The 14,582-nt window shown below is 39.3% G+C and overlaps 1 protein-coding gene across 3 annotated transcripts in view; it reads right to left on the reverse strand.

The window, feature by feature from the left end:
* Positions 1-14,582, reverse strand: part of LOC136866522 (zinc finger FYVE domain-containing protein 21) — a 126,168-nt gene that overhangs the window by 59,615 nt on the left and 51,971 nt on the right. For 2 of the 3 annotated variants that reach the window (XM_067143582.2, XM_067143573.2), the window contains exons 7-8: positions 2,186-2,307; positions 1,519-2,073 (exon numbers count right to left, since the gene is read on the reverse strand). The exons of the other annotated variant lie outside the window; for it this stretch is intronic. In XM_067143582.2, the coding sequence (XP_066999683.2) occupies positions 2,032-2,073; positions 2,186-2,307 (164 nt within the window). In that variant the 3' untranslated portion in view covers positions 1,519-2,031. Of the gene's footprint in view, positions 1-1,518; positions 2,074-2,185; positions 2,308-14,582 lie in introns of those variants that run through there. 3 annotated transcript variants of the gene reach the window in all.

The following is a 14,582-nucleotide window of genomic DNA, read 5'->3' on the forward strand; positions in this document are numbered from 1 at the left end:
ACCCTGTACTATGTGAGAAATACTAATAATAACAGCATGTGACAAAGAACATTTCAATCATGATAACAATGAATTCATGCCAATCACAAAATAACCCTATCTGCAGTTTGATGGATTTTGATCTCTGATGAAAAAGAAAATCACACACTGATATGAATCAGCAATGGCAATGGTCCTAATAAGCATATTATCAGAAGCTTTCTTCTAGAAACATGATAGGTATGCTGAGAACAAAGTTTACAATGCTGTGAGACTGATAATTCACTTACAGAGTACCACCCTAATATGCGACAGGGCCCATTCTGAGCATGTACACAATCCAAGAGGAGAAGTCAGAGCATTCGAATACAAAATATGACCAACTACTTTAGCCATCTTCCCTTCTCAAAAACAGTATGCACTTTATTTATTTATTCGTATCAGAAGCATACATTTTACATTGCATAATGGTACTTAATGACATACATATCAAATAGTGTCTGCCCAAAATTTTGCCAAATCACGGGCATTAGGTGTTGCAGCCATCAAGTCCTCTATTGTGCATCTTAAAGGACACTTACTACAGTTCATGAAATGGGCTGTGGTTTGGTCTTCACCACATTCGCATTGCCTGGATGTGCCAGGAAAGCCCCACTTTACCATATTGGTTCTTGATCTACCAACCCCAGTGCGAAGCCTGTTCAGCGATTTCCACGTAGACCAATGTTCCTCGTGTCCTGGGGGGAGATGTTCAATTGGTAGCATCCAATCAGCAAGTTGAGGATTTCTAGTTCTCCATAATCTCAACCGTGTGGATTGGGCAGATTCGTTTAAATCTTCGGTTGTATTCAGGAAACTCCTCCTAGACCTCAATCTTCGGTGGGCAGGTTCATATCCATTTAATGGGTGTGCACATGAGGCAAGTGCTTTAGTTCTCTCATTCATGGATGCAACTTCTCTTCTTATATGCACTGAAAATCCAGAACGAAACTTTCAACCCATGGAAGCTGACCATTGAGATCTGTCCTATCTGACCAGTGCAAGAGGAGTTTCAAACTTGACATAAAGGCCAGTTTTATGCCAAGTTCAACATGTATCAAATCATACTAATTTTACAGTGATGAAGACAAGCTTACATTGGGGTAGTAGACTTCAGGTTTTCTTCCATCAGTACAGGGCTCTAGTGACTCACAGTTGTATTACAAACTCTCTGTTGAAAGCAAATGTTCAATTATGAAATACAACTTTATTTTATTTTGCAAATAATATAGACTCAGAGTTAAATGATAAACTCAAATGATCTGCTAAAACAAAGGGAAAATTACAAGCAATGAAGATACTGAAATGTACCATATTGTGCAAAGAAATATGTTTGAACTAAATCTTTCACATTGTGTCCTATAATCTGTCAATAATAAATAAATGCTTTGACAAAGTTGCCATTTTGTGGGATTTTTCACTATATGCTGCATTTTCTCCCAAATGTATGGTACATAGAGAACAAGCAAATGAAAGCCTTACATGCCAAATTTCATTGCACTGCTGTATCAAGTATAATCTGAAAGGATCTTGGCTTGAAGGGAATGTTCCCTGTTAGTAATGTCATGGTTCAAACAAGTTTCCACAGTGAGACATAACTTTTCCAGCTTTAACAGTCTTAGAAAATTCTCACTGCATCAATTCCTTTATATTTCCTCATTTAATTTTGGCTACCATAAATATTTGGTTTCCATTCTTTCCAACAATATCTTCTCTTCGCAATAACTGAATAATTAAGGCATACAGAATATTTTATCAGACACTGCTAATTTCTAAGTTGCTGTCCTATGCAAATACAGAACATCAACTGAGCAAGAAAGTAATTTACATTACCATACATTATTTCTTTCTAAATCTGCTAATGTTAAAAAATGCAATAAATTCCTTACCTCGGGAGATTGTTCACCGATACAAATGGGACAAGACTACAATACCGTAACTAGTCTAAAAAGCTTTGGAAAGCATTGGTATGACCGGTACATAACGCTCTCCATCTTCGCTCAGTCACAGTCTTCAAGGGTTGTCCATCTGACGTTCATAAAGCAATTTGAATGCCTAAGGAGTACAAAAGATTTATATGAACTGAGGGAGTTTTTACGGTGAGGATGGAGACTTCCTATCTAAATATTACAGGGCATAACAGAAAATGATGTAAACATTTATATACCTGGTGAATAGCTGATATCCACGAATTAGCAAGTTTACGATGAGGTTCAGGACCACATATTAACTTAAGTTTCTTATTGTTCATCTGATCTTCAGAATATACAATTTCAACACTGCTTGCACCTGGAAGCAATTAAACTATAACTTAAAGAAATGATTCAGATCATTTAATAGATGTTATGCCAAAAGAAGATGGGATAATTTTACAAGTTTTCTCAGTACAGATAGGGAGAGATTCGAACTTAACAAAACAAAATGAAGGTCTTTTAATAAAGTAGGTACTTAAAATATACTCAGTTGATAGTCAAATGAATTGAACAACTATTTGAAAAGAAGAAATGCAATGGCAGTTATAATTATTTATTGCTAAAACCAGAATACAGGCAACATCCTTGAAGGAAGAAACCTTAAATATCAATAACAAGACAAAGCATCTGAATGAAGTCTAATTTGAAAATAAATAGTACAGTCCATCTTGTTTTTATATATATATATATATATATAGTACCAGGAATTGCCCGTACTTTATAGCTTGAAAAGCATGAGATGAACACAAAGCGTGTATGGTACATGAAATGTACAAAGAGAGAGAGAGGGTTTTAATTCGAATGAAGTTCATGTCTATTTTAAATCGCTGATTTATTAAACAAAGTCGTGATTATATCACCTCAGTACAGTTGGAGATTCGTTAGGTACGATGTGCTTTCCTGACGATGTCCCGTGTCGAACCACTGCTCCTCACGTCCTCACTATGGAACATCTCTCAACACCATGGAACCACGTACCAATCCCTCAAGGGTTGTTCTGGACGGTCTTCAAGTTCCAGGGTTTGCTCACGTGGAATAACGGAGCAAGCACATGTATAATTCCCCTGGACTTGTAGGATGGACAAGTAAGGAGGTGTCATTTATAATCGATTTCACTGTTCCCATGAAGGGAATAAAGAAATGCTGATATTTCTTGTTGCATGTCAATGGAATCAGACATAAGACATTTCTTTAAAGTGAACTGCACTAGTCTCTAACTTGAGATGAAAAATTAAAGAACTCAAACAAGATTTTGCAGTAGAATTTTAATGGAATTAAATCTGCACACTTCCCGTCCGGCACCATGGCTAAATGGTTAGCGTGCTGGCCTTTGGTCACAGGGGTCCTGGGTTCGATTCCTGGCAGGGTCGGGAATTTTAACAATCATTGGTTAATTTCACTGGCACGGGGGCTGGGTGTATGTGTCGTCTTCATCATCATTTCATCCTCATCACGACACGCAGGTTGCCTATGGACATCAAAGCAAAAGACCTGCACCTGGCGAGCCGAATTTGTCCTCTGACACTCCCGGCACTAAAAGCCATACGCCATTTCATTTTCTTGCACACTTCCTAATATCACTTGCACTTGTGAAATTAAGCACACAAAAAATCAGAGGTAATTAGTGCTCCAAATGTTTCGAGAATTGAGAATCCAAACGCTCTTCAGGTCCTCTAGGATTTCAAGATCACTTTGATTCTATTTACAGCTATTTGGAGAGTTTATTCATTGAAAAGAACGCTGCTAGATGCCATAGGAATATTATTCACACTGAGTTAAATGACAATCATTTCAACGGGGTGTTAGAAGTAAAATGCCTAATGTGTGAAATTAGTCCCGTTCACACACACCTTTACATTTATATATGACACCGTTAGAATGCAAACTATTGAGTGAAATTAGTCCCGTTCACTCGCAAGATTGTGTTTAATATTGTTGACTCAATCTCTGAATAGTGAAAACTGATTTTGTTCACACAATATCTTGAGTTCACAAATAATGTGAAACTATTTCACACGAAGACTAGCACATTCGGGCGACTGAAATGGAACACTGATGATGATGATGATGATGATGACTAGTACTGTCAAGTTAAGAAAGTTACTAGTATTTCAAAGTTTTATTTGTAAAAACTCCAAGTATCAATGCACAGTTTATGAACACAAGAATTGTAAGTTCTGATACACCAGATTTTAGTCACTTGAAAATGTTCAAAGTATCACACTTGTTAACTACATGGCTAAGTCCGTAGACGGAGAAATATAACAAGAATTTTGCAGAGTACCGAAGACTTCTACTCTATAACTTCAACATATCATAGCACTGACAACCACCAGCAGTCAACTATACAGGTTCGACTATGAGACAACACTCATTTGTGTCCAATTCTCATGTCTCTTTTATACTGAAGTCACGGAGACGGCAGCTGTTTCATTCCTCTCAATAACTTTCTTAATTCGTGGTGGATTTGGATGAAACTTGATAGTATTGTGGGTATTAAAATGGGGTGTACGGTGATGTTACTCTCATATTCATACCGCAATTAATATACAAGTTATTAATGGTAAAAGAGTGGAAAGTTTGATGAATGACGTAACTTAACCTTGGCGAGTTGGAGCTTGCTCCTACATCACTTGCCACATGGTCACTGTAGCTGGCTGCTCACTTAGCGCGCGATGCATATTTTAAAGTTTTTCAAAACCAATAATGGATCAGCGTTTCTGGTACATCTCCCCCTTCCTTAGGGAAAACAAAATTCAATAGCCTTTTCTTTTTCTTCAATTTCCCCTTTTGAAGTATTTCTTCAAGTTTGCCGAGTTGTTCCTTTAACGCCACCATCCAGCTTATTAACTTTGTAAGCTGCGTTGTCAAGTACTTTAGCTATCTTCAAGAGTCCTATGAAAAGAGGACAAAATTTGGCATAGATGATATTCTCAAACATAAATCCAGTGAACTTCCGGCTATCTTCATCTAGCAAAATATGAAAATAGGATGAAGTCATATCCATGGTTGAAAAGAGTTTCATCACATGAAACTTCCTTATGGCATGCTGAAGTAAAGGAGGGTGGTCATATTCTAAGACTAATCTGTCATTTAATTTTTTTTTTTTTTGTTAGGGGCTTTACGTCGCACCGACACAGATAGGTCTTATGGCGACGATGGGATAGGAAAGGCCTAGGAGTTGGAAGAAAGCAGCCGTGGCCTTAATTAAGGTACAGCCCCAGCATTTGCCTGGTGTGAAAATGGGAAACCACGGAAAACCATCTTCAGGGCTGGCGATAGTGGGATTCGAACCTACTATCTCCCGGATGCAAGCTCACAGCCGCGCGCCTCTACGCGCACGGCCAACTCGCCCGGTAATCTGTTATTTAATGCCCGAGCATTGAGGCATATGCATAGGCTGCCGTTTGGTCTCCTGACAATTGCAAGGGGATTAATGAATGGAGTGACACATTTGAAGATTATGCCATCACTTTCCATTCGTTTAATTAACATCCTAGCTTCATCCAGATATCTTTTAGGGTCTGAGTAGAGTCGTTTTTTATGTGGAGAATTGTCCGTAACTTTCAGATAACACTTGAAGTTCTTAATAACCCCTGGTTTATCATTAAATATGTCTGAGTAATTCTTCAAGATTTCTCGTGTTACCTCTGCCACTTCTGAATCAAACTCTGGGCTTTCAGCCACATTGGTGAGAAAAGCAAAATAGGCCTAATCACAACCTACGTCATAATCATCATCAGTGATGGGCAATTCCTAGCCCTCTGTGTGTCCCACTTTATCAGGTCTACGCCCTTCATAGTGAGCATCTTTGATAGGCAGAGCATCGCTCATCCTGCCTTCGGTTTCCTCTACTGGGGTATCAAATCCCTGGCACCTCATATTTTCATAATTAACCAACTGCAACTCTACAGAGCTGACATCAAAGAATCTTATCACATTGGTAGAGTAATCAATTATTCCCCCATACTTTATAAGAAAATCAAATCCCAATATGACGAACTTCATCTGAATTAATACTAAAAATATGTGTTGAAATTGGACACCTTCAATTTCAAACTCCACAAATGCCTGTATTTTGCATTTGATATTTTTATCTGGTACAATTCCCTTATTTTTACCTGAGCGTAAAAGATCTTAATTTTACCATTAATGTCCAATAGTTTAAAGTTCAATTAGAAATATTCACTCAAATATTTAAACACCCTTTAACCTGATAATTATTTATACTAGAAAAAATTCAAAGTTCAATACTGAGTTACTATCTTAGCATTGTGCCTTATATGTCTATTTGCACTTTGAAATTTACAATTACAAGTTCACTTGGTAAATCACTGTTCTAAAAGAAATAAGTCTATCACTTATGGAAGTGTCTATCCAAATCGAATCACTGACATGTTATGGATGCCATTCTGTTCCTCTCACAGAAAATTTTTTAAGTTACAGTTTTATCAATGTTCTTTGAAAATTACACTAATACTGTACCTATTATTATTATTATTATTATTATTATTATTATTATTATTATTATTATTATTTGTTAACTTCTTGAAAACACAAAGTTTTTAACTTGAAAGTTCTCTCGATTATTGTATGATTGCTCTAAGTAAATTGAGACACTTTATACCATTTGCTCCAAGTGAATCGAGCCCCTGTCACATTGGACGCCACTTTCGTACTCTTCTCTCTGTACAAGGAAATGCCCGTACTTTACAGCTTGAAGGGCATGAGATGAATGCAGGGGGTATACGTTGCATGAAATCGGAGCGGGTAGAGAGGGTGAGGGTTTTAATTCGAATGAAGTTCATGTCTATTTTAAACCGCTGATTTATTAAACAAAGTCATAATTATATCACCTCAGTATAGTTGGAGATTAGCTAGGCTTGATGTGCTTTCATCCTGCTGCTGGCGATGTCCCGCGTCGAACCACTGCTGCTCCCGTCCTCACCATGGAACATCTCTCGGCACCATGGAAACATGTACCAATCCCTCGAGGGTTGTTCTGGACGGTCTTGAAGTTCCAGATGTTCTGGAAGGTCTCAGAGTTCAAGTTGCAGGGTTAGCTCACATGGAATAATGGAGCAAGCACATGTATAAGTCCCCTGGACTTGCCGGATAGACGAGTAAGGAGGTGTAATTTATAATTGATTTCACTATTCCTATGAAGGGATTAAATAAATGCTGATATTTCATGTTGAATGTCAATGGAATCAGACACGAGACACTTCTTTAAAGTGAACTGCACTAGTCTCTAACTTGAGATGAAAAATTGAAGTATTCAAACAAGAGTTTGCAGTAGAATTTTAATGGATTTAAATTTGCACACTTGCTAATAACATTTGCACTTGTGAAACTACGCAACAAAAATACAGAGGTAATTAGTGCTCCAAATGTTTGGAGAATTGAGGACGCAAACGCTGGTGTCCTCTAGGATTTCACGATCACTTTGATTCTATTTACAGTTATTTGGAGAGTTTATTCATTGAAATGAACACTGCTAGATGCCGTAGGAATATTATTCACACTTAGTAAATGACAATCACTTCAACTGGGTGTTAGAAGTAAAAGGCCTAACGTGTGAAATTAGTCCCGTTCACACATACCTTTACATTTACATACGACACTGTTAGAATGCAAACTATTGAGCAAAATTAGTCCCATTCACTTGCAAGATTGTGTTTAAAGATGTAGAATAATATTGTTAACTCAATCTCTGAATAGTAAAAATCGGTTTCGTTCACACAATGTTCTGAGTTCACAAAATAATAATGTGAAACTACTTCACACAGACTACCACTATCAAGTTAAGAAAGTTACTAGTATTTCAAAGTTTTATTCATGAAAACTCGAAGTATCGATGCACAGTTTATGAATGTAAGAATTGTAAGTTGTGATACAGCAGATTTTAGTCGCTTGAAAATGTTCAAAGTATCGCACTCGATAAATACACGGCTAATTCTGTAGACAGAGAAATATAACAAGATTTTTGCAGAGTATCAAAGACTTCTGCTGTACTCTTTAACTTCAACATATCGTGGCATTGACAACCACCAACAGTCAACTGTACTGGTTCGACTGTGGGTCAAAATTAATTTGTGTCTAATTCTCACGTCTCTTTTATACTGAAGTCACGGAGATGGCAGTTGTTCCATTCCTCTCAATAACTTTCTTAATCCGTGGTGGATTTTGATGAAATTTGGTAGTATTGGAGGTATTATAAAAAGGGGTGTGCGGTGATGTTACTCTCATATCTGTACCATAATTAATATACAAGTCATTAAGGGTAGAAAGTATTGAAACTACGATGAATGACGTAACTTAGCCTTGGGGAGTTGGAGCTGGATCCTACATCACTCGCCATATGTTTGCTGTAGCTGGCTGCTCGCTTGGCATGTGGCGTGAATTTTAAAGTTTGAAATACTTCAAAACCAATCCTGGACCAGCGTTTCTGTACAATGTATATATATATATACCTCAAAGCAACAAGAATGCCATAACTGATATCTTGTTCATGTGTTACAATTGATATCTAGTTCATGTGTGCTACTTAGGAAAACTTTTCAAACAGCACGATGGATCCTCTCGGCCGTTATTCTTAGCTTTCTAGACCAGGGCCACCATCTCACTGTCAGATAGCTCCTCAATTGTAATCACGTAGGTTGAGTGGATCTCGAACCAGCCCCCAGATCCAGGTAAAAATCTCTGACTTGGCCAGGAATCAAACCTAGGGTTTCCGGGTAAGAGGCAGGCATGTTACCCCTACACTGCGGGGCCGGCAGTCTAACACATGAGTCTGCTGAATAGAGGAGGAGGCTGAAGCAGCATATGTGTGTACTGGATACAGCCAAACATGTACTATACAATGAGACATGATTCAATTCTTGTGCAAAGAAGGTGCTTCACCAAGTGAAATCTTTGGCCAAATATAAGCTGTGTACAGAGGCACATGTTAAAAACAAAGTACTATGTTCATATGATGAGCCCATTTTCAAGTAGCTACCAGACAATGCTCAATGCTATTGTGCATCTTACAGAAATTCCGAAGGGCCATCAGAAAACAGCTGAGAAAGTTGTCAGGAGATGTGGCTACGCTGCCAAAAACTGCATGCCTACACGGTGTCAACGCTACAATGGGATCTTATGGATTACCCGTCTAATAACTCAGATTTCTCCCTTGTGACTATCATATATTTAGTCTGATGAAAAGGGCCCTAAAGTGAAAGAGTTTCACCACCGATCAAGCAATTTGTGATGTTATGAAAAAGTGCCTCAACTAGCATCCTTCTATAGAAAATTGTTCAGCATGCCTGAACAGTGGGGGATGATTATCTATATACTCTTTCCAACTGTCATCAGTATGCTGCCATCATGGTTTAGTGTATGTTGTCCAAAACATTCACAGTCTGATTCATTTTGAAGAACCGATTCATTTGAATCGATCCACCAAAATGATTCAATCATTTGATACGTTCATTTGATTACCACGTGACGGAGAGCCAAAAACGAAATCATGGACACAGATGAACCATTCCGTTATGTTATTTATAACAGCTACTGCTTTACAAGTTACAAGAAGCGAAATGTTCAAGGTAATTGCTAGCATTTTAACAAGAGTAATATCCTTTCTTACAGACTGCAGTCGAAAAATGCTACACAACTGTCCGACTAATCCTTTCCAAACTTAAGTAGCTACCATTCGAAACTATACGACAATCAAATTTGAAATTTGTAGTAGATATGAACATTTTTGTGGCCATCTTCCACACTATTAGTTTACAGTAGTTCACTTGAACGAGAATGGGGACCTTGAAGTAAACTTAACCTAACATTTCGCAATGAGCAGGAAGATGAGTGTATATTACAGTTCTGTGAAGTGCGTCACTTGTAATGACATGATCGGTTCTTATTTTTTAAAAAAAAATACCGGTAAGGTTAGGTTAGGAGTATTTGACTTGTGAACCAGACTTTTACTTCACGTTAAATAAAAATAACAGAGTCGTTCTTCATAAGTTGTCATTGATTCAAAAATGGTGGATACCCAATTTGGTGATTTGAATCAGAACGAACGAGGAACCAAGGAACGAACTGTGGCTACCATCTCTCGATTCACAAACAAGTCGATTCATTTTGTTCATGAATCATGGTTCAATCGTTCAGTGCAATGATTCATTCATTATGAATCACTTGTTTAGAATCTCCCCATCTCTAATTCACAGGGTCAGTTTCTAGACACCAGCCTATGTTTCTATTGAACAACTCTTATCCATAAAGCAAGAGCAAGCGGATCTAGTCTTCTCTGATAAAGTTACATACACCAGTATTATTGAAGACAAAAATTAAAACTATTACACAAATTTCAACAATGCAATCAGACTAAGCAGTGATTCAGTTATCATCACCACCATCATTATGAATTCCTTCCAGCGAGCTGGGCAGGATGTTTAGGAACGATGTGCCTCCATTTATTATGGTCCAGGTATGCTTCTTTTTTCTCTAGGGCATCCCATGCTTCTCCTCTCTTCTCTAGGTCTTCTCTTGTCTGATCTAACCACCTTTTTCTAGGGCGTCCTCCCGAAATGATCTTTTCAAGATACTTCCTTGGAGTTAGTCTCTCCTGCATCCGCTTAACATGTCCTAGTCACTTCAGCCTCGCAATACTCAGCCTTTCTTCCATGGTCAGGTTGACCTGCAGGTCTCTTCGTATCTGATCCTTCCTTGTTTTCTGTACAGCTGATCTAAGGAACCTCATTTCAACAGCTTGCAGATGACTTACTTCTCTTTTATGTATGACAACTCTCCAGGCTATACACTGACTGAGCAAATGTCATGGGATAGCGGAGCACTGATGCGCAGGTGTGTTGTCTGCGCACCACACGCCCCCTGTGGCAGCAGCAGTTGTACAGGAGCAGTGGCTGTGCATGTGACAGGTGTAACATGGAACGTCATCGTGAGCTGACACCGTTCGAACGGGGTATGGTGGTCGGTGCCCGACGGATGGGAAGTGCAATTTTGGAAGTGGTGCGAGAATTCGGTTTCACACGATCAACCGTGTCCAGGGTGTATTGTGAATGGTTGAATGCGGGTGTCACCGTCCTCAACAGACGAACGACCGGCCATCCAGCCACCCTCGATGACCGTGACCGGCGACATCTGAGACGGATTGTCAATAGTGACAGACGGGCAACCGTGCAACAAATCATGGCTCAATTCAACACAGGCTGTGCTAGACACGTCTCCCATTGGACAATCCATAGGAACATGGGTTCTATGGGGTATGGGAGCCGGCGCCGCACACGGGTGCCACTGTTAACCCAACGTCATTGGCCACGACGCGCATTTGTCGTCAGTCACCAGGGATGGACACTGGAATAATGGCGTAACGTGATATGGTCGGATGAATCACGATTTCAACAGTACCATGCCAATGGGAGGCACCGTGAATGGGGCAGGCCACATGAAGCGATGGATCCCGCCTGCCTTGAAGGTGTGGTCCAGGGCGCTGGTGTCTCTATTATGGTCTGGGGTGCATTTTCCTGGTAGGGAATGGGCCCCCTAGTTGTTCTGGAAGAGACTTTGAATGGCGGTATGTTGAGCTGCTCGGAGACCATCTCCACCCATTTTTGGCCTTCCAGCACCCAGACGGTTCTGCAGTGTTTCAAGATGATAACGCGCCGCCACATCGCTTCCACATCACCCGGGAATGGTTCCAGGAACATGCAGCGGAGGTCCAACGACTGTCATGGCCACCCAGGAGCCCCGATATGAACCCTGTCGAGCATATCTGGGATGTCCTGGAATGCAGGCTCCGTGCCATGGATCCTGCACCCACGAAAAGACCAGCATTGGCGGCCGCTTTGCAAATGATTTGGTGTCAGCTGCCTCCAGAGGACCACCAGGGACTTGTCGACTCACTTCCACAGCGTCTCATTGCAGTTTGCAGGGCCTGAGGAGGCCCCACACGCTATTAGGTGACTATCCCATGACATTTGCTAAGTCGGTGTATATCATGATGAGCAGGATATAAGTGTTAAACAGGGCCTGTTTATCCCTCTGAGGAAATCCCTTGTCCCATTCTATGTTTCGTACTTGATGGAAGAAGTTGGATTCTTTTTGCACCCTGTTCAACACTTCGTTCTTGGCATTTCCATCATTTGACATTGTACTACCCAGATATTTAAAGGTATTCACACATTCAAACTTCTCCCCTCGAGGGTGAGGTTACAAGGTGTATTTGTCCTATTAACTTTCATTACCACTGTTTTGCTCTTGCTCACAGTTAACTTATATTCTTTCAACTTGGTGTTCCAAAGATCCAGTCTCCTCTGAACATCTCTTTCAGATTCTCTCCAAATGGCAACATCATCAGCAAAAACAAATGCATTAAGATCCTCCTTAACTATTTCTTTGAGTTCCTTTATAATAGTATCCACGAGTAAAATAAAGAGCAAATGGGAAAGAAAACTTCCTTGTTGGACACTTCTTCTAGTTTTAAACAAATGAGATCTTCCATCTCCTACTTGCACACTACTTTCACAACCCCTCACACAACATCTGAATTTTTTAAATTAGTGCCTCTGGCATGTAATGTTTTTCTAAACATTCCCATATTTTTTCTCTCTCCACCCTATCATATGCTTTTTCCAAATCCAGAAAAACTATTATCAAGACCCTTCTCTTTTTCCCAAAATTTTTCCATTAGCTGCCTAAGTGAAAAAATTAGATCTGTGATTCCTCTATTTCTTCTAAATCCATGTTGTTCCTCTTCAAAATAATATTCCATTATTGCTCTCAGTCTCTGTTCTATAGGCTAATCTTCTCCATTATCTTAAGGCAATGTGACAAAAGGGTGATGACTCTATAATTGGTGCACTTCCTTCTACTTCCATTTTTAAACAATGGTATAATAATTCCTTTTTTCCAGTCATCCTTTGGTACAATCCCTGAGCCTAATTATGTCTCCCAACATCTTTGTTTTTCTATGCTATGTTTTTTTCTTTAATTGTATGCTTGACTCTATCATTCCACCAACTTATTTCATTCTCCTTGATTTTACCTTTCGTTTTACCACATATCTCAATAGCACAGTTAATATTGTTGTTCTAAATGCATTCCACTCTTCATCAACACTACCTGTCCCATATTTTGGCAACTTAGTCGCTATCAAATTTTGAAAATCCCTCTTGATTTCATTTTTCAGTTTCCATTCCTTTATCTTTGGCAATCTCTTTACTGCAGGCATAGCTTTAACTGTGCTCTACTAGAAGTCTGTGGTCACTATCCAAGCTTTCACTTGGGACAACTTTCGTATCCCTCACTTTTTCTCCAATTAATTTATCAGTTATAACATAATAACTGTCTTTGATTTCCCATCGCAGCCATATTTGGTAATCTTATGGCTATCCCGTTTTAGAGAATGTATCTTTTATTAAAAATATTACACACAGATTTAGAATATGTTCGCCCTCTACATTTCTTGTTCCATATCCAAAAGGGCCCATCACCAACTCGTATCCAGATCTGATGATGATAATGAGGCTTGTTGTTTAAAGGGGCCTAACATCTAGGTCATTGGCTCCTAATAGTACGAAATGAGACGAAATGTAATGACAAATTAAAGTCCAAAATCCTCCACTGACCAGAATTCAAAACGTGAGGACGAAGAATGAATGGATGGATATGAATATAAAACAATCAGTGGATCCGACCCGCTATGCCTCACATTCACAGAAATTGACGTAGAACAATAGTATTACTAACCAAGGGACGGCTTCTATAGCACAATACTGAATCGATGATGCTTGTACTCTAAAGGAGTCCAAAATCCAAGTAATCGACCCCTCATAAAGGTACTTATCGCTAGGAAAGTAGAACCATGGTATTTGTCATGTTGCGGTACTAATAGAAAGTAGCGTAGACTCGCGGTATTCCACACATTATGGTACTACTCAAAGGTAATGAAATACGTTCATGTAACACAGACCTATGGGGTTTCACACATTGCGGTGCCATTTACAGGCAACACAAACCTATGGTGTTCATCACGTAAGTGTACTAACCACAGAGACTCGTACTCTCCTGTGGTGTTCCTCATATAGTGGGTACTAATCATAGGCAAGCCAGAACCATGGTGTCGCTCACATAGGGGTACTAATCACAGGTACTGTAAAAGCCGACAGCGCACTCTGTTGCTACTAATCACAAACCTATTTTGTATCTAACATAGTGATACTATGCGCAAGTAAAAGCGGCCCTTGGTGTTGCTCTAATTATAGCAATGACGGGACGTTAATGCCAAGATCCATAGGTATACAGTTTCTTGAAAAATGTCTTATCGAGGATTTAGCGTTGATGGGAATGAAATTTCTGAACAGTTGATCTGGGAAATCATTTCTTCGAGGAACAGATAATACTGAATTTTTACAACGTGATTTAATTAGGATGCTTGCGGGACCACGTAATCTGAAGGAATAATCTGGTAATACGTAGTTCCCGAGAACGGATAATCGAAGTTCCACAGTAAAAGAATTGGAAATATAACTGAAGGAAATGAAAAGGTGATGGGTAAATGTCAAGAAGATATGGAAGCTAATA

This window comes from Anabrus simplex, chromosome 1 (assembly GCF_040414725.1).
Source record: "Anabrus simplex isolate iqAnaSimp1 chromosome 1, ASM4041472v1, whole genome shotgun sequence".
Classification (NCBI taxonomy): Eukaryota; Metazoa; Arthropoda; class Insecta; order Orthoptera; family Tettigoniidae; genus Anabrus; species Anabrus simplex.